General features: G+C 50.7%; 1 protein-coding gene across 1 annotated transcript in view; it reads right to left on the bottom strand.

Annotated features, from left to right (window-relative positions):
* LOC140901198 (renin-like) overlaps positions 1–20,277 on the bottom strand; it is a 40,967-nt gene extending 20,690 nt beyond the window's left edge. The window contains exons 1-6 of the mRNA XM_073319603.1: positions 20,028–20,277; positions 18,097–18,137; positions 16,224–16,402; positions 15,671–15,734; positions 5,220–5,339; positions 3,939–4,234 (exon numbers count right to left, since the gene is read on the bottom strand). Of these exons, the coding sequence (XP_073175704.1) occupies positions 3,939–4,234; positions 5,220–5,339; positions 15,671–15,734; positions 16,224–16,402; positions 18,097–18,137; positions 20,028–20,140 (813 nt within the window). The 5' untranslated portion in view covers positions 20,141–20,277. The remainder of the gene's footprint in view (positions 1–3,938; positions 4,235–5,219; positions 5,340–15,670; positions 15,735–16,223; positions 16,403–18,096; positions 18,138–20,027) is intronic.

The following is a 20,277-nucleotide window of genomic DNA, read 5'->3' as shown; positions in this document are numbered from 1 at the left end:
TCCACAGTGGCGAGTGCAGGAGCTGGATTCTCCTCTCCTTTACCGAAGTGTAAGTCGAAAGTAACTCCATGGTAGCAGAGGTGTAAATGCAGTGAGTGGGAAGGGAATGGGGCCCTGCGACAGGCCCAGATGGAAGAGGGCTTTGCCCCGGTCTGGCTGAGCAAAGGACAGACTGGGAATCTGTCCTTTGCGTGTTTCAAATTTAAACGTAGCAAGGATCATCTGTAGCTTTCCAGGCCCTAAGGGGGGGCTCTGCCTTCACGCCCTGAGCTCGGCTGCAGCAGAGGACACTGGAAGGGTTGCAGCAGGGGAAGCTCAGAGCAGGTTTTCCTTAAAGCAGCTGCAGCCAGTTCAGAGTTCTGGTGCAGCCCCTCTGTTGGGGGCTCAGCTGCTAGGGAGGAGCCCCAAAGCCAGCTGACCGACTCCCTGGGAATACCCCCAAGCTCAGGGTGCCCTACGCTGCCCCAAAGCAGTCGGGGGGGTGTGTGTGTCTGGGGAGACTCTTCTGCAGTTTAATCAGACCTTACCACTTGGCCGATTTTCCTGACTCTCAGCCAGTTTGCCTTTGCTCAGTATTACCCCTCACTTCTTCCTTGGACCGCGATTCTGCTACAGTCCCTGTGCGATAATGGTAGCTGCTGGGTGCTGGAGCACACCAAACCCTAAGGCAGCAGTAGCATGCCAGGTACGTCACAGCTCTGACAGGGCTTTCAGGTGCTAGCCCGGGGGGGTCCCAAGAACCACGCAGACACATGGCTAAGGGAAAGGGCACTTTGCTCGGGCTGGCAGGAGAGGGAAAGGTTGCAGATGCCTTAGGTCCAGTGGCTTAAACGGTTACAGTCCAAAGTGAGCTCTAGCGGTTCCTGTTTGAGTCCCGGGGGCTGGCCAATGGAGAGTCAAAGCTCCTCAGGGCTAGTGCCTGGGGTGCCCTCTCCAGTCCAGTCTCTATGCAAGCAGGCATCCAGGCCAGGATCACTTAGTGGTGTCTCTCTCACTGGGGCCCCTCTGCACGGGCTCCCTACCCAGTCATCACTGCTCCCCGTAAAGTCCCGCACAGATTTTCACCCAGCTGTAACATCTGATAGCTGCAGCCTGTTTCACATGCGGCTCTGCACAGAGCTCCTGGGAATTCCTCTCCGTGTGCGGCGTCTCTGCACCTCCGGGCTAGCCACGTGGCCACGGCCTCCCAAAAGTGCCTCCTGCCGGAGTCCTTCCTCCGCTGTACAGTGGGGAAGGTTCCAACAGGAGTGGTCTCCTGCTTAGCAGGTTCATCACACATGTATCCAGCCATCGTGGTGCTGTAGGAGTACTCAAGTCTCCCCGCCCTGCCCGTCTGTTTGCAAAGCACGTTGCACAGCCCTGATGGCTGGAGGATATTTTAGTTGGCTGCGCCTTTGCTCCGGGCATCGCAGTTCTTACTGATCAAGACGCTACTTTTTATAAAATGCCTAACGTGCTGCTGACAGCGCCCTGAGGGCAGAGGATTTGACAACACACAGAGGAGGAAGATAGAGCTGCCTTTATTGAACCATGTCAGAGAATCACAGGCACCCACAGAAAAACTCGGATGACAAGGGGTGACTTCTAAAACAGCCTTTCCCCCTTCTTGCTTCCCAAAAGCTTAGCAAACGGTACAATCAAGTGTCCACCTGGGGACTTATTTACAGCGGACCTTATCCCTAGAATCCTTACTCAGAGTATCCTCAGGCATCACTCAGTGAGTAGAGCCCAAGTAAGGATCAGGTTCAATAATAGGTCTGCGAGAATTGCTGGGACACTGACTAATGCCAAGGGCCACAACACGTTTCATCCAAGAGCGCGTGAGTATTTAAATGCCAAAGGCTTGGTAGCCAGGATGGGCCCATTGCAGTTCTCAGTGACTTCAGCTGACTCCGTTTTGTGTGCTCAGCACCCCTGGAAATCAGAGCCAACATGAGGGAACAATGAAGGGGGAAGAAGAATCTCAATCCTTCATCCCTCTACACTGGAGGGTTCAGAGATTCTTGAGCTGAGAGCTCCCATCCCAGCAAATGTGGAGCCTGGTTCCGCATTCCTTGTGGACTTCAGTGGGAGTTTGGAGCGCACCTGATCCACGCTAGGCAAGTGCACCGTGAGCAGGCTCCATGTAACTATTATTTATGAAGCTCTGATTATGTGCTTTGAGATCCAGAAGGCCCAGGTTTGCTGCCAACGTCACACCCAGGGGCACTGCATTATATGAGCAATTGCTGTGGTTGCTACAGGGACATTACACAACTGCAGCTGGGAGAAGAAGAGGTCCATGAGATTGGGTGTTGCTTAAAAGGGAGGTGAATGAGGGGGGCATGGTAAAAGTATATTCAATAATGAATAGTAGGGAGATGGGGAGCTTTGATCCTTCCTGCTCCATTACACAAGAACAAGGGGCCAGTCAATCAAATTCTAAAGGGATTAAAGGAAACAAACACTTGAACACAACACGCAGTTGGACTCCGGAACTCATTGCCACAGGGTGTGGCCAAAAATGAGCAAGATTTAAAAAGAATATCCAGAGTTATAATTGAGGCTAACAATTTTGGAAGGGACATTAAACCTCATGCCTAAGGGCTTAAGCCAATCTCCTCTCAACTATTAGAGACCTAATATGTGGGGCAGATTATTCCACATTAGCCTGTGGCAAGGTTTCTTATACCTTCCTCTGAGGCATCAGAGACAGCGTACTGAGCTAGATGGACCCTGGTCTGATTCAGTCTGGCAATCCCTGTGTTTCTACAAACAGGGCAGGAAGTGGTCTGTAGAATCGCAAATGGGATGGGATGTGACGCAACCAGGAGTCACTCTTTCTCTTCTAAGATGTGGGCCACGCAATGAAAAATTTTGAGACTCCCAGAAGGTGTGGACTGGTTCATATACAGGGGATGATGGGGGCTAGTCAACCAACCAGACACCTGAATACCATGTGTGCATCAAAGGGAGAATGTGTGCAAAAGCATGCTGCACATTCAGGGCTGGAAGCGGGCTCCACAATGGAACATCTAAACCAAGTCCCCCTGTGGGCCCTCCCGTTGGTATGTATGGACCTGGTTCGATTTCACTGTCCAAATGTGAGATCTGGGTGACCCACAGGGGTCCTTCCACTGTTGAAAACGCCATGCTCAGAATGCTACAGGACTGGCGAGCTTCCTGCGTCGCTGTTCCTCAGAATCAGGCCCTGTGCGAGGACTGAGAGAGAAAGAGGCCCTGGGGGGTCTTAGCAGATCAGGCTCTTGGGCAAGGATGTCCCTACACTTGAGCCTTTACAGAAACTACCCATGCAGCACCATCTATACCAATTTGATTCTGACTTCAGCCTTGCGGTCACATATGCCTCTGGGGCCAACATTTTCAGCAGTGCCCTCTGATTTGAAGATCCTCCATTTTTTAAGTGCCCAAACTCATAAGATCGGCCAGACTGGGTCAGACCAAAGGTCCATCTAGCCCAGTATGCTGTCTTCTGACAGTGGCCGATGCCATGGGCTTCAGAGGGAATGAACAGAACAGGGAATCACCAAGTGATCCATCCCCTGTCACCCATCCCCAGCTTCTGGCAAACAGAGGCTAGCAACACTTATGACGATTTGGGGCTGGTTTTTGCAGATGTGGTGCACCCCACAAATCAAACTGAAGTCAATGGGAACTGTGAGTGCTTGGCCCCCTCAGAAAATCAGGCCTGAGGTATCTCAGATTGACTCCCTCCCGCCAAACAGAAACTCTCCCAATCCCTCTGGAAAGTTATGGCCGTGCTGCATATCAGCCCCACCCCCCATCCCCCTCCAACCCACCCCATGCCTTCCTCCTGCACCCTTAGGACAGAAAGCAGAGAATGCTGGAGAATCCATCATAAAGCTACACTTGCCGCAATTGATCCCCCCACCCTCACCCCCAGCTCCAGCTGCTCCTTGGTGTCACAATATTTTCACCTTGGCTTCCCCGATGGCCGCTTGCCTCTTGCCATATCTCAAGCCGAATGTGTTCCAGTTGTAGGCGGAGAGATCTTTCTCCTGCTCCATGAGCGGCGAGCCCTGGGGGACAGAGACGGCTCTGCTCCTGGCCAGATGGATCCCTTGCCCCAGCTGGACCTGGCTCTCCTCCTGAGGCTTGCACAGCAGGGGCAGCACAGATTTCGGTTCTGCCTTCCCAGGGCTGGGCTTGCTTTCTGAGCAAGGAATGGCCTGATCCCCGTGGGCCGGGCTGGCCAGGTGTTTGAAATGGTCACCTACAGAGACAGGCGCAGACAGAGTTGATGAGGGAAAGTGGTCAGCGTCAGACACACCAGTGGCAAAGGCTTTGGGGCAGGGTCTGTCTTTTTGTTCTGCGTCTGCACTGCACCCAGCACATGAGGTCCTGGTGCATGACTGGGGCTCCTATGCACCACTGCAATCCAAACAACTAATAGTAAAGAATTCACTGGCTGCCTCTCGTCGTCCAGGGCCTGCCGTAATCTTACCCCCACATTTCCCCCAACTCCCTCTCTTTGCCTCCTCTCCATCCTGCTCCCCACATTCAGCCGCCAAGCTTTGGAAATTTAGCAATGTGTTCGGTGCTGTACAGACCTACAGTCTCTGTCCCCAAGAGCTCACAGGCACTTGAATATGGATCCTATTGTCAAAAGAGCTCTGCATCCAATATGCCGAGCACTTCGGAAAAACCAGGCCCCAACTGTGGGAGCCCTGAGCATTTGAAAATCTCGCCCTGAGCTCTTCCGAAAATGCAGCCCTCGGGGATTTGTTTTTCGGGGGGCGGGGAAGGGGACTGAGCACCTGCAGCTCCCCGTGCCTTTCACTTGAGCTGTGGGTGCTTAGCACCTCTGAAAATCAGATTCATTTAGACTGAGGGCAGCCTGAACAGTTACACCTGACCAAATAAAAACATTTTTAATTTTTAAAAACATGGAAGCTGTTTGGGGCAGGGACTGTCTCTCTGTTCTGTGTTTGTACAGCCCCTGGCACAATGGGTTCCTGGCCTCAAGGCATCAATTAACAACCAGCAGTGCTTAATTTGTAATGAAAGTGGTGCCCGGGCTCAAGCAATTTTTGTACTTTCATAACTGGACAAGCCCCGAGGTGCCGGGGCTCTGCATCGGCAGGCCCCGAGGTGCCGGGGCTCTGCACTAAGCTCACACAACCTCTTTGGGAGACGTAACCCTTTTGATTCCAAGGGAGTGGCTCTCAATGCAGGATCTCCACGAGCAGACGCACTACCTGTGTGTCGAGGGCTCCAGAGGGGGAGATATCTTTCTGTGGGTTCCCCGAACAGAGCATTGGAGAAGAAGAGAAGCAGGAGCATGGAGCTCAAGGGATTCATCCCGGGCTGGCCCAGACCTGAATTATCAGACAAAGGGGAAGAGAACACAGAGGAAGGAAGAAGAAAACAACAACAATTGGTCAGATGGTTTCCAATCTCCAGGAACGTTCTGCTCTTTAAACAGAGCTCTTTAAAGGGAGAGTCTCTGGGCTATAGCCTGCTCTCGGTGACACAGATACAAACCCGGGGTGGCTTTGTGCTCTGCAGTGGAATCACTGCAGTGTCACTCTGCTGGAAATAGCAAGCTCAGCTGAGTAAAATTGAAAATGGCTCCCCCTTTTGCAGGGAATTGTGAGTAGACTATAGAGTTGAGTCCAAGATGCAAGGCATTCAGACACCCTTCATCCCCCCTCCCCATCCCCGCCCCATCTGTCTCCCCCCAAAATTAACAGGGCTGTTCCCCTGCACAAAGCGAAGCACACGATGCACGGGACATGCATGTGGGATCGGCGCCTTACAGAGGGGTTTTGATTGGATACAAAGCAAAACAGGGACGAAGGTGGCAGGACGGCCACCCCCCTCCCTTTCATCCACCTGCCAGCAGCTACAGGAGCGGTGATAAAGGCTACAGGGAGTGGCTAACAGCGTACGGAGCCTTTGAACAAGGGGATCAATATGGTCAGATGAAAGATGTGCTCAGCAAGCAAGCCCAGCCAAAGACGCATCAAAAAACACCCCCGTCCCTGCAGGTGGGAGTCAGTGATGCAGCAGAGTAATGCCAAAGGCAGCTACAAAGGGCTCCCTGCTGAAACGAGAGGTGGCCGGGAGAGAGGAGGAAAAGGAGATGGTGAAGTCCCTTGGGACATACCAGGCTTAGGCTGGTGGGGGCCGAAGCTGCTTTTGGAAATGGGACTTACACACTTTTGAGACCTTTACCCATGACGCCTTTTATGTCTAGGCCACGAATTTGAATCCTGCCTGTCTCTCTTAAGCTGAGGTACTTGTCTGGCCCCCATATTGGTAGGATCTGAACGTCTCGCAATCTTTTATTTCCATGTTACTGAGGGAGAACTGAGGCAGAGAGAGACCAAGGGCGCCCAGGGAGTGGCAGAGCTGGGCATGGCACCTGGATGCCCCACGTTCCAAGGCAGCCCCCTAACCACAGGGACGTCCTTCTTTCCGTCGGCGGCTGTTGGGGCTCTTCAGTGGCCCATACGAGCCGACAGCCCTAACTCAGCCCTGTTCCTTCAATTAACCGCATAGACATGTCATCGCTGCCGGCTCCCATTCACTGGCAGCATCAACAAGGTAGCAACGCAGCCCGCGGGCTGGAATGGAACACGGGCCTGAATTCTCTCACTGGCAAGGGACGCCTGCTGCTCAGAATTGAGGCTCGTTCCTGGGGGGGTGGGGGAAACTTGCATTGCTGTACCTGTTCTGTAGCTGATGAACTTCTGGGCCTGACTCTCAGAAACACCGAGCACCCAGAGCCCTACGCGAGGCCAGCGGGAGCTGCTGGTGAATTGGCACCTCTGAAAAATCAGGCCCGTTCGGTCTGTTTCTTATGCTCTCCCATCTGTCTGTCTCCGACTGTCATCTCACCTTCAACTGTGAGCTTCCTGGAGCATCCCTGGACTATCCTTTTGTTCTGTGTTTATCCAGCACCTAGTACAATGGGTCCTGGGCCAGGACTGGGTTTCTAGGCGCTACTGCCATCATAAAGAAAAGGCGTACTTGTGGCACCTTAGAGACTAACCAATTTATTTGAGCATGAGCTTTCGTGAGCTACAGCTCACTTCATTGGATGCATGCAGTGGAAAATACAATAGGGAGATTTTATATACACAGAAAACATGAAACAATGGGTAGCTCACCTTACCTGATCACTCTGGTTACAGTGTGTATGGTAACACCCATTATTTCATGTTCTCTGTGTATATAAATCTCCCCACTGTATTTTCCACTGAATGCATCCGATGAAGTGAGCTGTAGCTCACGAAAGCTTATGCTCAAATAAATTGGTTAGTCTCTAAGGTGCCACAAGTACTCCTTTTCTTTTTGCGGATACAGACTAACACGGCTGCTACTCTGAAACCTGTCATCATAAATAAAGAGACTCATCTCCAGGGCTGCCAATCCCGCACTCTTTGTTGGCAATAAGGACCCTTAACTAAACTGCACAAAGAATTCTCGTCGGTCCTTGGACCCTTCACTGTGCTCTGTTAGTGGAGTTAATGTGCTTATCTTAAGGAGTCCCCAAGTTTACTGCATCAGGCTAACACTGCAATTTCTCCTGGTTGATTGAGACACTTTGGTCTGTCACCTGCTACGGATCACAGCAACCGGCTGATATTTTATTTCCGTATCTCTCTAAACAGAGCAGCCTATCTGGAACGAACAGGGCTGCTCACCCTTTTCGTTTGCTCCCTTGCATCTTACAAGACGTCAAATGGGCTTTTAATCAATTCCAGGAAACTGTCCCTATCTTCTAAAGAAAAAGGACGCTGCATTTCCTCAAAGTGCACATGCTCCCTTTTAACGCAGGGCAGATCCGAACAATCAAAAAAAAGAGCCTTGATACACAGGGTAATTAGGACATGCAGGAACATCCTAAAATTAGATTGAATGATTCTTATTCCTTTCTAGGTCTTTGGAGTTCTTGAGAAAACATAAGAAACACAGGCTTATGTGATCATTTTTCCACTTAGCAACATACATGCACACACGACTGTAAATGTGGAGAAATTTGTTGGACTGACAGTCCCTGCAAAATTCCTCTTCGAGCTACTTTAAATATTTGAGGTGTAAGAGCAAGTGGTCATGCAGACAAGGGAGACATTAAAGGGTGAAATCTTGGCCTCACTGAAGTCAGTGGGAGTTTTGCCATTGACTTCTACGGAGTCAGGATTCCACCCAAAGTGTTTAGTTTTAGCCCCAAATTGCTCCTCATGGCAGGGTCCAAAAGCAATTCCATGCTCTTGGGGCAAAGCCAACGCAGGAACGGGAGCCAGAAGCCCAAGACTCCGCCCCCAGCTCATTGTAGCCTGGTCTACACTGGGGACATTTTGAAAAATTCCCATTTTTGCTAACACCAGTTCATATCTATCAGTGGTAGCAACGTAGGGAGTCACCTGCTGCTACCAGTGTTTTAAGTTCCATTTTGACTAGCCTGATTTTGAACACGGTTAGACAACACGGTGTTTCAAATGCTGGCGGGAGCCTGGGCTATGTTCATGCTCAGTGTTGCTTCCCCCGGTGCAACAGAACTGGTGTTAGCAACAGTCTTGGGTGATTTTGAGGAGAGTTGCTTCCCTTCTCTGTGCCTCAGTTTCCCCATCTGTACAATGGTGCAGAAAACCATTTTGCTGTCTGGGAAAACCCTAGTGATCAAACAGTGTCTAACTCCTCGAGAGCTTGGGGTCCTTTTACTACCAAAGCACAAAGCATGATCATATTCTATTTGATGACGATGAGGATGAGTTTGACCATTTAAAATCTGTCTCTTTCCTTGACCAAAATTCAACATACCCTTCCCCGAAAACAGGACATTTGGGTTTTAATTTTAAAAAGTTTCCATGAAAAGCGAACCCAAATTTTCATCAGGGGAGAAATGAAAAATGAACCACAGCTTAGTTGTTATGAGATCTTATCCTCCACTTACCTCTGCTGCTCTTGGACCTTCGTGTGCAAAGTGTGGGAGGCAACTGATGAGACACTTCTCCCCACTCTGGTCCCTTACAAAGAAGGTGAGCAGCTGCCCTGGCTGGCTGGATCTCTCTCATCTTCAGTAGAAACCTCTCCCCCTTATTATAGGGGCTGGTTGTGATGTCAGCAAGGCTTGGGCCCACCTCTGCTTTCCCCCCACCCTCCCAGCCATTTCACTTCAGAAAATTGCCACTTTTCTTCTTCTCTTGATTGCTTATTGCTGTGACATTCAGTTTTACTATACAGCACTTTAAACAAGAGAACGCAACTTGCCTCTCTCTGGGCAGGATCATCAGCTGGTATAAACTGGCCTAATTCTATTGATTTCAACAAGGCTACACTGATTTAGACCAGCTGGGGATCTGGCTCCCCCCCCCCCAGACTCTTTTCCTTTTCACTCAGGGTACATCTATACTACAGAGGCTATACCAATGTACCTATACTGGCATAACTTCCTGGTTTGCAGAATGTCACAACGGGCTGTTCCAGCAATTTCCAAGCCTTCTTCCCCAAACGTGTGTCAAGTCAGAAGAGGCGTCGACACTCACTCACCCTGCTTTGCAAAGCTCCGGTTTCTGCATTCTGCAGCCAAACAACGGTTGGGTGGAAAATGCCCTAACAGCTTCACGCCCCATGTTATTCTCAGAGCTGGACAGCCCCGGGATGCCAGAGAGCATGGCTGCAGCCAGCAGTGGCAGGAGCTAAGAGGCTTCAAACTAAAGCTTGTTATTTAAAGAAATCTACGGGATAAAGAGACATGGGCTAAAATTCACCAGTTCAGAGTGCCGGCTCAGCACTTAGGCATCACTTTCATCCTCAAAATAGGGTGGAAATGGCCTTAGCACTGACGAGGCCACAGGAAGCAAAGCAAAGAACCTACAGTGACCTCCAAGTAAGGAGACGGAAGCTCCATTGTGGATGGCCTTGCTGTTAAACAATATGCTCCCACAAACCAATACCATTTGCCATGGCCTGCCGACTCCCAGGACGGTCTCCAGAGGGCCTAGATCACAATGAGTTGCATCAGTCAAGGTCCCTCATGTATTTTCTCCTTCTTTCTCAAGGAGATGCACCTAATGAATACGAGCCGTTTTAACAGGGCACGCGGGGGGAACAGCAAGCTCTAGTGAGAGGCTCCCAAGGAAGCCAGCTGAGCTGCCCATAACCTGACACTCCCATCACACCAGGCCCAAGGCTTCCCTGGGAATGGCCATGGAGGAATTCAGCAGCTAGCTCAGTTTCATAGAGATATTGCACAGCTATAGAACCACAGAGACGTGCTGCTCCATTAGTCACTGGGCGAGGGGCAAGTCTAGTAGCCCATACCCAGGGCTTACTCGGGCAAGTCCTGGGAGTTGACCCTGGATATGAAGCTGCTGTCAGTGCTGCAGAGGGCAGAGTGGTGTGGAGCACTGGGGATTCAGGAGGGACCCACCGCACAGAGGCGATGCCAAGTGGCCAGGGAGTGGGAGTTGCCCACCTCTGTGTGCCCTGCTCTTGCCAATGATAGGACAAGTTGATGTGACTGTCACCTGCAGGAAGGGAGCCAGCAGGATTGGCTTTGTGGCCTCCTTAGAACTAGGGTAGCTAAGAATGTGCCCTCGAGGGCGAGAGATGGGAGAGCGCGTGCTCCTTTTGCCCTCCATGGCACCTTGCCAAAAGAGGGCTGTTAAGTGCCCCTGCTTGCTTCAATATTCAGCTGCCTCTTTGCTGAGACAGCCCTAGGGTTGCTATTGTTTGTGATGGAGATGCCCGGCCAGCAGGAACCGGCCTGAGACCCAACACACTCATTCCACACCGGGGCCACCAAACAGCGCTCTGAGATGTAGCTGCTTTTCTGTCCCAATGCAACAAGGCTGGGCTTGAACTGGGGGTGCTGGGGAGCTTCCTAGCCCATGACCTTGCACTTCGTACCCTGCTGGCCCCCACCGCAGCGCCTCGTGCAATCCGCCCCCCCCCTCGCCCCGTGCTGGGCAACACAGGGCTTGTGCAGCCCTTTGCATAAGAACAGGGTGGGAGGGGGAATGACCAGAGTGCTCAGTGCTCTGGCTTTTCGGGCGGCAGAACAGCCAACAGGCAGCCAGGCAAGGGCTTAAGACAAGGCTGAGCCCAAAGTCAGCGAGAACATTCGACTAAGGATGCGATCTTATGATCACCGCTGCGTTAGAATGCAAGGTAACGGGGCCAGATTCTCAGCTGTTGTATGTCGGCATCACTCCATTAACTTCCAACGGATCCGCGCAGAATTACACCAGCGGCAGATCTGGCCTTGTTCCGGCAGCAGCTTAGCGCTCTGCCTGTCCTTTCCCCCATGCACCACTGTCTGTGGAACCTGCCTCATAGAAGACAAGATGGGTTCACTCCTCCTGCTTCCCCATGTGTCCTCAGCCAGATTCGTGGCCTCCAGCTTCCATGCGGGCTCCGGAGAGGCCCCATTGTTTCTGAAGTCCTTTAGCACTTAATCATAGCATCCGCAGCCAGCAGTGGACTGAAAAGAACATGCCCTACTTCTCAATACATCAGCCATGAGCTATCGGCTTGGCATCTGGGCTTCCAATACAGTACATTCCTCCTCGCTCAGCTTTCTCCTGTTTGGCAGCAGAATGGTCTTTAAAAAATGAGAGATAATTATCGGAAGTAATCATCGGTCTACGGCTGTGTTCTCTCCCCCGCAACCACCTGCTCACCCCTCTGCAGCTCTTTATTAATTAATGGCCCCAAATCTCATTTGGTTTCTCATGGTCATTGCACACGAAAAGGGTAATTTACTCTCCCTGGATCGGGTCATGAAATGTTAATGGGGCTTAACAGGAGTTTTCACAACTTCCCCTGCCCTCTCTGAGAGCGGCTGCATGCTAAGGGGCAGATTCTGTGCTGTGCCCCGTGGGAAGAGCAGTCCAGGCAGGGGGAGCTCCAGGGTAGCTTTATAACTCCGTGGTACCTCCCAGATCCTAGGCTGCTCCAGAGACATGCAGGTGACCTCTGCAGTAAGTTAGAGCAGCCCTCGGCCTTTAAGGCCTCCTTGCATGGCTGCCTGATGGCTGTTCTGCAGCCCAGAAGAGATGGAGCACAGAGCTCTCTGATCATTCCCCCACGGCTTTTGCCGCGCCCCTAAGCTATGTCACTCCTGCACTAGGAGAATTCCCCAACATGCTGCAGTGGGGTGCAGAATCCGGCCTCAAGGAGCTGGCGCCATCAGTGGGTTGGCCCAGGGAATGAGACTTCACCTTATTTCGTACTGAATGCCACAACGCCCTTTAAGAGCCTGATCCTGTACAGTTTAATGTGATGAGGAACTTTTGCCACTGACTTCGATGGGAGCAAACTCTGGTTCGGAAAGGCGCCTTGAGCTTTTACAAAAGGCACAATGTAAGCAGTTCGACTGCTCGGCCAGAGAATGCAGCTCACTGTTTCACAGCTAAGACTCAGAGACCAGAGAGGAACATTATCGTAGTCAGCAATTTGAGCACCTGCTGCGTAGTGATTTTTAAAATATTACAAAACCAGGATTAAAACCATAGCATCAGAATGTGTCTCTTGTACCAGATCTTTCCCATTTATAGGAATGAGACAGGGTCTGAGGTGCTCATTGGCCTTGCAGGACTCAATGTTCCCTAGACACTCTGCATCGCTTCCCATCTCACCCCGGAGGCATCAGACATGACCCTTGTTTTTAGCTTTGTGCTTAAACACCCACTGGAATCTGGCAGCTTCTTTCCAAGTTCCCTGTTTCATTTTTGTTTCTGTCAGAGCCCTTCAAGGGCTGGGAAAGCCTGTTTCCCACCTCTTCCTGACCCTCTCCAGGAAAAAACACAACAATAAAACTCCCCCATGAAAAAGAACAAGAAGAGCTTTTAATAAGGTATTTTGTCCAGAGTGATTCCTGAGAGCTACACATACAGGGTATGTCTACACTGCGGCCAGGAGGTGTGACTGCAGCATGTGTAGACATACCTGAACTGGTTTTGATCTAGCGGACGTGAGCTAAAGGAATAAGTCCTCTCCCTCCGAGTTGTAGGCTATAGGCTCCTACCCTGTATGGAGCAGCCATCAGAATGGGGACATATTAACACTCTGAGCAATGTGTTAACAGCAGCATGTCCTTCTAATGGGACAAGGGTGCAATGTTATCTCAGATGTGCTTTTTAATCTACATACAATTTCACTCTCATGAGGACCTGACAAAAGAGTAAATCAACAACTTGCACAACCATCTGGCTTGGGAAATTCACTCATTCCAGCGTAGCTCATGGGAAGGTGAGAATCTCCGCCAGATCTGTCTGACTGAGAGCAATTTGGATTTTGGGGTCAATTGGTAGCAGGATCTGTTGGCTCCAAGCTTCTTCCGTCACACAATAAAAGAGCATGTCCAGTCCAGGTGGCTCTTGGCTTGGAGAGACTGCAGATTAGTGTCTGTGCAATGACAGCCAGCTGCCCAGGGATCCGGGTGTCTATAGCAGGTGACCTTATCTCCACTAGCTGTTGGAAACTCTTCCAGGTCACACCAAGGAGCTGGCGTCTCCTAGTTTCTGGAATAGCTGCAACAATGACAATTCATTAGCAGCAGTAATAAACTCCAGCGTGCTGTACAATGGGCTGAACATAACAGTGACTCTTGCTTTGCAGCACAATTGTGCCTGTATTTCCCTTAGAGATTCAGCAAGGGCACCCACGGGCAGGCTTGGTTGCCTTTCTTGGGTGGAGCCCCGCGTCTCTCCCTTCTGACTGAGGTATTCCCAGGCTGAGCGGTTCCCTGCCTTCACTGTGCTATTCCCAGGAAAAGACAGACTGCTTAAGCAGAACTCCTTGCTTCCTCTTCAGACACTAGAACAGTGTATCTGCCCGCAGGTAAGCTACCATACAGCTTGTGATGCAAGCTGATTTATCCTTAAGGTGAAAGCATTACAGAGAAAATGTATTAAAAACAAAAAGGAACCAACATACATGCTAATAAGCTTCCCAGAGATCACTCCAACGGGCTCTGGTGGCTAATTTGTCCTTCAAAACCCCATAAAGAGGGGCTCCTCTGTGGTCACAAGTTCAAATTCAGCCTCAATTCAGAACTCGCACATTCAGGTAAAGTTTAGTCCATCTATTATACAGTTTAAGGGTCTTTGATCTCAAGTTTCCAGGAGCAAGTAACCACTAGAAAGGGGGGGGGGGGAAGAGTCTTGCTCCCCAGGACATAGCTTCAAAAAGCTGGTTTCCTAGGGGAGAATTTGCATTTCCTTCCTCTCAAATACTTTCCAGGATAGCCACATCAGAGAGATTGTCCTCCAAAGCCCTTTGAAGTTTCTAATACTTTCAGAGATTTAATTGGTCAGGCTTCTAGAGAAATTACGTACAATCCCACAATAATCCAGGCACAACTGCATTTTGAAGAAATGGACCACAAAGGTATTAAACTTAATTCAACAATATTTGTCCAGGACAGTGTCAGTCTCTCCCAGACTTGCCCCAGGACATAGAATCATAGAATCATAGAATATCAGGGTTGGAAGGGACCTCAGGAGGTCATCTAGTCCAACCCCCTGCTCAAAGCAGGACCAATCCCCAATTAAATCATCCCAGCCAGGGCTTTGTCAAGCCTGACCTTAAAAACTTCTAAGGAAGGAGATTCAACTACCTCCCTAGGTAACGCATTCCAGTGTTTCACCACCCTCCTAGTGAAAAAGTTTTTCCTAATATCCAACCTAAACCTCCCCCACTGCAACTTGAGACCATTACTCCTTGTCCTGTCATCTTCTACCCCTGAGAATAGTCTAGAACCATCCTCTTTGGAACCACCTCTCAGGTAGTTGAAAGCAGCTTTCAAAGTTGGTTGGCATTGTAACAAGGAATGACCAGTTGAAGTCCTGATGCTATTTGCTATTGAGTACAACCCGTCTCCTCAGCAACTCTGTATTCACAGTTTAAGACTTTTTTCTACACAGAAGATACAGTCCAGACCTCTGGCAAACAGATACACATTGTTGCCTATGAATTAGTGCTGGTCAAAACTGTTCCTGTTGGTGACATTTCAACAAAAATTGTCAAATATTTTTCACAATTTTTTGACCAATTCTAATATCAATGAGAGTCTAGAGTTGAATGTGGACAAGGCAAAAACTATGGTGATATGCAAGGATCCTGGGAAAACACGCAAGATTCCAGCGAGTGACACAGCTGTACAACACGTGAGAAATTACTGTTACTTAGGAAGCATCATTACAGAAGACGGAAGATCAGCTAACGAAGTCGGCAGCAGAATAGCAGGAGAAAAAGAGACGTTCTGGAAGAATTAACATCGGATGAGAAGGAACATCAAATCTGAAGACTTTTTAAAATCCCAACTCTTAAAAACTTGCACTTGGTCTGTGTTAAATTATGTCTGCGAGACACAGACATTCAAACAATTCAAGTGTAACTGAGGGCAGAAATGAAACTGCCTCTTTTGACCAGATTTTCCTCTCCCTTTCACCTGTAAATCAGGAGTGACTCATTTGAAATCACATCAAACGAGATGTGAAGCCAGTGTGAGAGGAGAATGGGCCAAATTCTCAGGAGGTGTAAATCTGTGAAGCTTTGGAAATGTCAATAAAGATCTGTCGATTTACACCAGTTCAGAATTTGGTCCAGTATCCTTACTGGGATCTTCTGCCAGTACCTTGCAAAACCAAAGCCCCCGACTCTGCACGAAATCCAACCCCAAAGCCCTGCTTACCTTGCTCAGCAGTGGAATATTTCCCAAAGCTCCCAGAAATCCAAGGATGACTGGGAAAAAATTCCTGGAGCAAAACAAAGATCATTGTTAATCACTTGGTGGAAGCTGAGGAAGGCTGATTTAGGGTCGGGGAAGGATTTTCCCCATGATCTATAACTGGGTAAAGTAAACCCAGGTCTAAAAAGTTCCTGTGAGCTTTCACTAGCTGGGAAATATTGTCCCATCCAGCTGCTTGCCAGGTTTTCCCTGTTGTTGCCAGCACACAAGCGGCCATGTGCATTTGGTACGGATATGGGGCCTGGTAGAATTTCTTTTGGCTCACAGTGTTTGAAATCAGAGCCTTGCAAACAACAGGGGAGTTGATCCTGTGACATTTGTGTGGCTTTCTGGGGAGCTTTGGATGCTTGCTAAGGAATTCCTTAAGGGAATGAGAATGGGGTTTCCTTGATAGCCTCTTGCACCCACAATGCTCCACACCGATGGAGTTTTGCCAGTTACCCTAGCAAGGCTATTGGCAAAGGCCAAAACTAAAGGCATTTAGAGAACAAGTCACCTGAAGAGGGTGATGAAGCCATAGGTCTCCAGCAACATGCCCAGAAGAGGCCATCTCAGGAGCATAATGAGAATGCCTCCCAGGAAGAAGCTGGTGCCCTTTAGCTTTTCCTTCTGGAAGAAGAAGCTGAAAGTCCTTCTCAGTCCGATGATGATGGCCAAGCCAGAAAGGAACAGGAGCTAAGCGGAGGAAATGGAGTTGCACAGGACTTGTTAGAGGACAGAAGGTCTACACATTCCCTTCATTCATTCGTCGACTTTAGCTCCTCTTTCCTGTGTGCATCAAAGAGAACCCTTCAGCTGACATGGGCATCCCCCTCTCCCATCACCCAGGCACCATCCATCAAGTTAACGCAGCAGCCTACTTGCCTGCTTTTGCAATCCATGTAACCCTTACAAAGGACAATGCATATAAGCCACAGAAGGCTTAGTTCCACCATAGCAGCTCCAGGAGAAAGCCGCTGTAATAAAGCAGTAAGGCAACAGGCTTGCATTTCTGGCCTAAGTCCCACACAACAGAAATGCAGTAGATAAGAGAATGAAGGGCTAAATTCTGCTCTCAGTTATAATAATACCTAGGTCTTACACAGCATTTTGCATTAGTAGATATCAAAGGAGGTCAGTATCATTACCCCACTGTAGTTGTTACAGTCCTACCAGTAGAGCCCCACTAGGATCGCACTGACTGCGGTAGAATTCTGATGCCAGCTGATCCCTTCAGTGTTAGAAGGAAACATCTCTGATATATCATGAGAATGAAACCGTGTTCATGTTATAGGGCTCGTCTATGTGGAGAGTTATTCCAGAATAGCTATTCCTCATTAACTCTTCCTAATTCATGCCATGCACTGATGCTCTTATCCCAGAGTAAGAGTGCCTTATTTCAAATTAGTTTAATCCACTCTGGAAATGGATTAAACTACTTTAGAATAAAAGCATCCATCCATGGAGTTAATCAGGAATAGATAATCCACTTTAAATTTACACCCTACCTGAATCTGAATGAACTTCCACGTGTAGACAAGCCCTTAGTTCTTTTTATTTGTAAATTCAAGACAACTTTTAGAAGGACTTTAGTGTCTGGGAGGAGAGGTGCTGGGCTGACTTCCCTGGAGACTGAACTGCTCGGTTTACCGCCCACAGGTATGGGCTGCACCATACGAGAGTCCCCCACACCATGTGTCTCAACCCTGATTGGGAAGGAGCATCCCCCATAGGGAGATAATAGTTTAGTCTCCATGTGATTAGATTCTTGGCTTCTCTTTCAAGGTTGCCTACAAGGGGATCAGTTAGCACCAGTTGTGGTGAGTGTAAGGATGGGGACACCAGTACAGCTGGACTGAAACCCAGCAAGTTTATGTCACACAAACCTGAGTGGGATTTGAACAGAGACTAGCCCTGTTCCTCTCATAATAGGAAGCTGTACAGGGCCAAAGGGCTAGCACGCTTCACCATGGGAGCCGTGACTGTTTGCAGAGGGTTTGTGGTGTCTGGGCCCCTGTCCTAGTGCTATATTTTGCCCTCAGGAGTGGCAAGGAAGGGGATCAAGGTTTTGAGGTACTCACGTTTCCAAAGGCCAGCAGCACTGAGTCAAAGTACAAGAGCACCCCAAAAAAGATGAAAAATAGGCCAAAGCCCACAAGGCCGACACCAATCTCTGCAACAGATGGAGGGTCAGCAATTAGGAGCACAGCAGCCAGATGTAGTTACTACGAAGGAAGTGTTGGATGGTGCCAGCTTAGGTCACCAAATCCTCCCCTGTGGTTCCTCTTTGCATCACCACCTCAGCAAGGAAGTTTAATTTGTGGGTTGCGTCAAATATTTAGAAACACGTCAAGACAATTTCTATCTATTGTAGGTTTTTGAGAGCTCACCCATCACCCTGGACTCGGAGCGCCTCTCTCCCCACATGTATCTAGGGAGAAGGAGACAGTCTGATGTTAAACCAGCTGGAACTAGGAAAATGATTTCCTGAAAAGATGTGAAGTGGTTTCCATATGGCAGGGGTCACCTCCTAATCCCCACCCTCTTCAAAATGGAGCTGATCCAAAGCTCTGGACTCACTAAGTCTTCCATTGCCTTGAGTGGGCTTTGGGTCAGGCCCAGGGCTCTCCAACTTATTTATCAGCCAAACAGTAGCTAAGGATGGGATGTCGTGGGAGTTTAGAGCAATGAGAAGCTGATCTGAAAACCCAGGAGGCACCAGCAAACCTTGTGTGTGTCAGGGCATGAGTTACTCACTTATTGTCTTCTGCAGGGAGATTTGGCGCTCACTAACAGTGCTGAGAGAAGGGCAGGTTCAGCAAACCTCCAACACACCCAGCTCTGCCAATGGCTCTCACCCATAACCCCCATCTGCAATTCCAGTCCTGAACTCCCCACACCCCCCCAGCTGTGCCAATGCCCCATAGTCCTGACCCACAGCCCCCCCCCTCTGCTATTCCAGGCCTGAGCTCCCCCCAAACACCCCCACCTTTGCCAATGCCCCATAGTCCTGACCCACAGCCCCCCCCCTCTGCTATTCCAGGCCTGAGCTCCCCCCAAATACCCCCACCTTTGCCAATGCCCCATAGTCCTGACCCACAGCCCCCCCCCCGCTATTCCAGGCCTGAGCTCCCCCCAAACACCCCACCTGTGCCAATGCCCCATAGTCCTGACCCACAGCCCCCCCCCCGCTATTCCAGGCCTGAGCTCCCCCCAAACACCCCCACCTGTGCCAATGCCCCATAGTCCTGACCCACAGCCCCCCCCCCGCTATTCCAGGCCTGAGCTCCCCCCAAACACCCCCACCTGTGCCAATGCCCCATAGTCCTGACCCACAGCCCCCCCCCCTCTGCTATTCCAGGCCTGAGCTCCCCCCAAACACCCCCACCTGTGCCAATGCCCCATAGTCCTGACCCACAGCCCCCCCACTCTGCTATTCCAGGCCTGAGCTCCCCCCAAACACCCCCACCTGTGCCAATGCCCCATAGTCCTGACCCACAGCCCCCCTCTGCTATTCCAGGCCTGAGCTCCCCCCAAACACCCCCACCTGTGCCAATGCCCCATAGTCCTGACCCACAGCCCCCCCCCTCTGCTATTCCAGGCCTGAGCTCCCCCCAAACACCCCCACCTGTGCCAATGCCCCATAGTCCTGACCCACAGCCCCCCCCCCCGCTATTCCAGGCCTGAGCTCCCCCCAAACACCCCCACCTGTGCCAATGCCCCATAGTCCTGACCCACAGCCCCCCCCCCCCGCTATTCCAGGCCTGAGCTCCCCCCAAACACCCCCACCTGTGCCAATGCCCCATAGTCCTGACCCACAGCCCCCCCCACCCCCGCTATTCCAGGCCTGAGCTCCCCCCAAACACCCCCACCTGTGCCAATGCCCCATAGTCCTGACCCACAGCCCCCCCCCCACTCTGCTATTCCAGGCCTGAGCTCCCCCCAAACACCCCCACCTGTGCCAATGCCCCATAGTCCTGACCCACAGCCCCCCTCTGCTATTCCAGGCCTGAGCTCCCCCCAAACACCCCCACCTGTGCCAATGCCCCATAGTCCTGACCCACAGCCCCCCTCTGCTATTCCAGGCCTGAGCTCCCCCCAAACACCCCCACCTGTGCCAATGCCCCATAGTCCTGACCCACAGCCCCCCCACCCCCGCTATTCCAGTCCTGAGCTCTCCCCCACTAGCTCTGCCAGCACCTCTCCATCCTGACCCACAGCCCACTGCTATGCCAGTCCTGGGCTCCCCCACTCCAAACCTCAAGAACTGCCAGCTCACCCTTGATCTACACCCCCCGGCCTTGGCATTGTAGACCCAGACCTCATCTGAGCAGACGCTGCCAGTTGTGGTGAGTTAGGGGTTCTGCAGAGCCGCGAAATCCATGTTTCCCTCTTCTGTGGAATGGTGTTTCTGTGGTGTTGACAAACAGCCATCAAGGTTTGCAGGGACAGTACCAGACGCAGGGTCTTTGGGGCAGGGGCAGGACAGTAGTTCAGTTTGCCTCTGACACTCCCTGATCTGCTGTGACCGGTGCTGACAGAGCAACCTCCAGCTCCAGCCCAGACTTGGC

This window comes from Lepidochelys kempii, chromosome 21 (assembly GCF_965140265.1).
Source record: "Lepidochelys kempii isolate rLepKem1 chromosome 21, rLepKem1.hap2, whole genome shotgun sequence".
NCBI lineage: Eukaryota > Metazoa > Chordata > Testudines > Cheloniidae > Lepidochelys > Lepidochelys kempii.
Note: the sequence above shows the minus strand (reverse complement) of the source record. Positions and strands in the feature narration are given on the sequence as shown.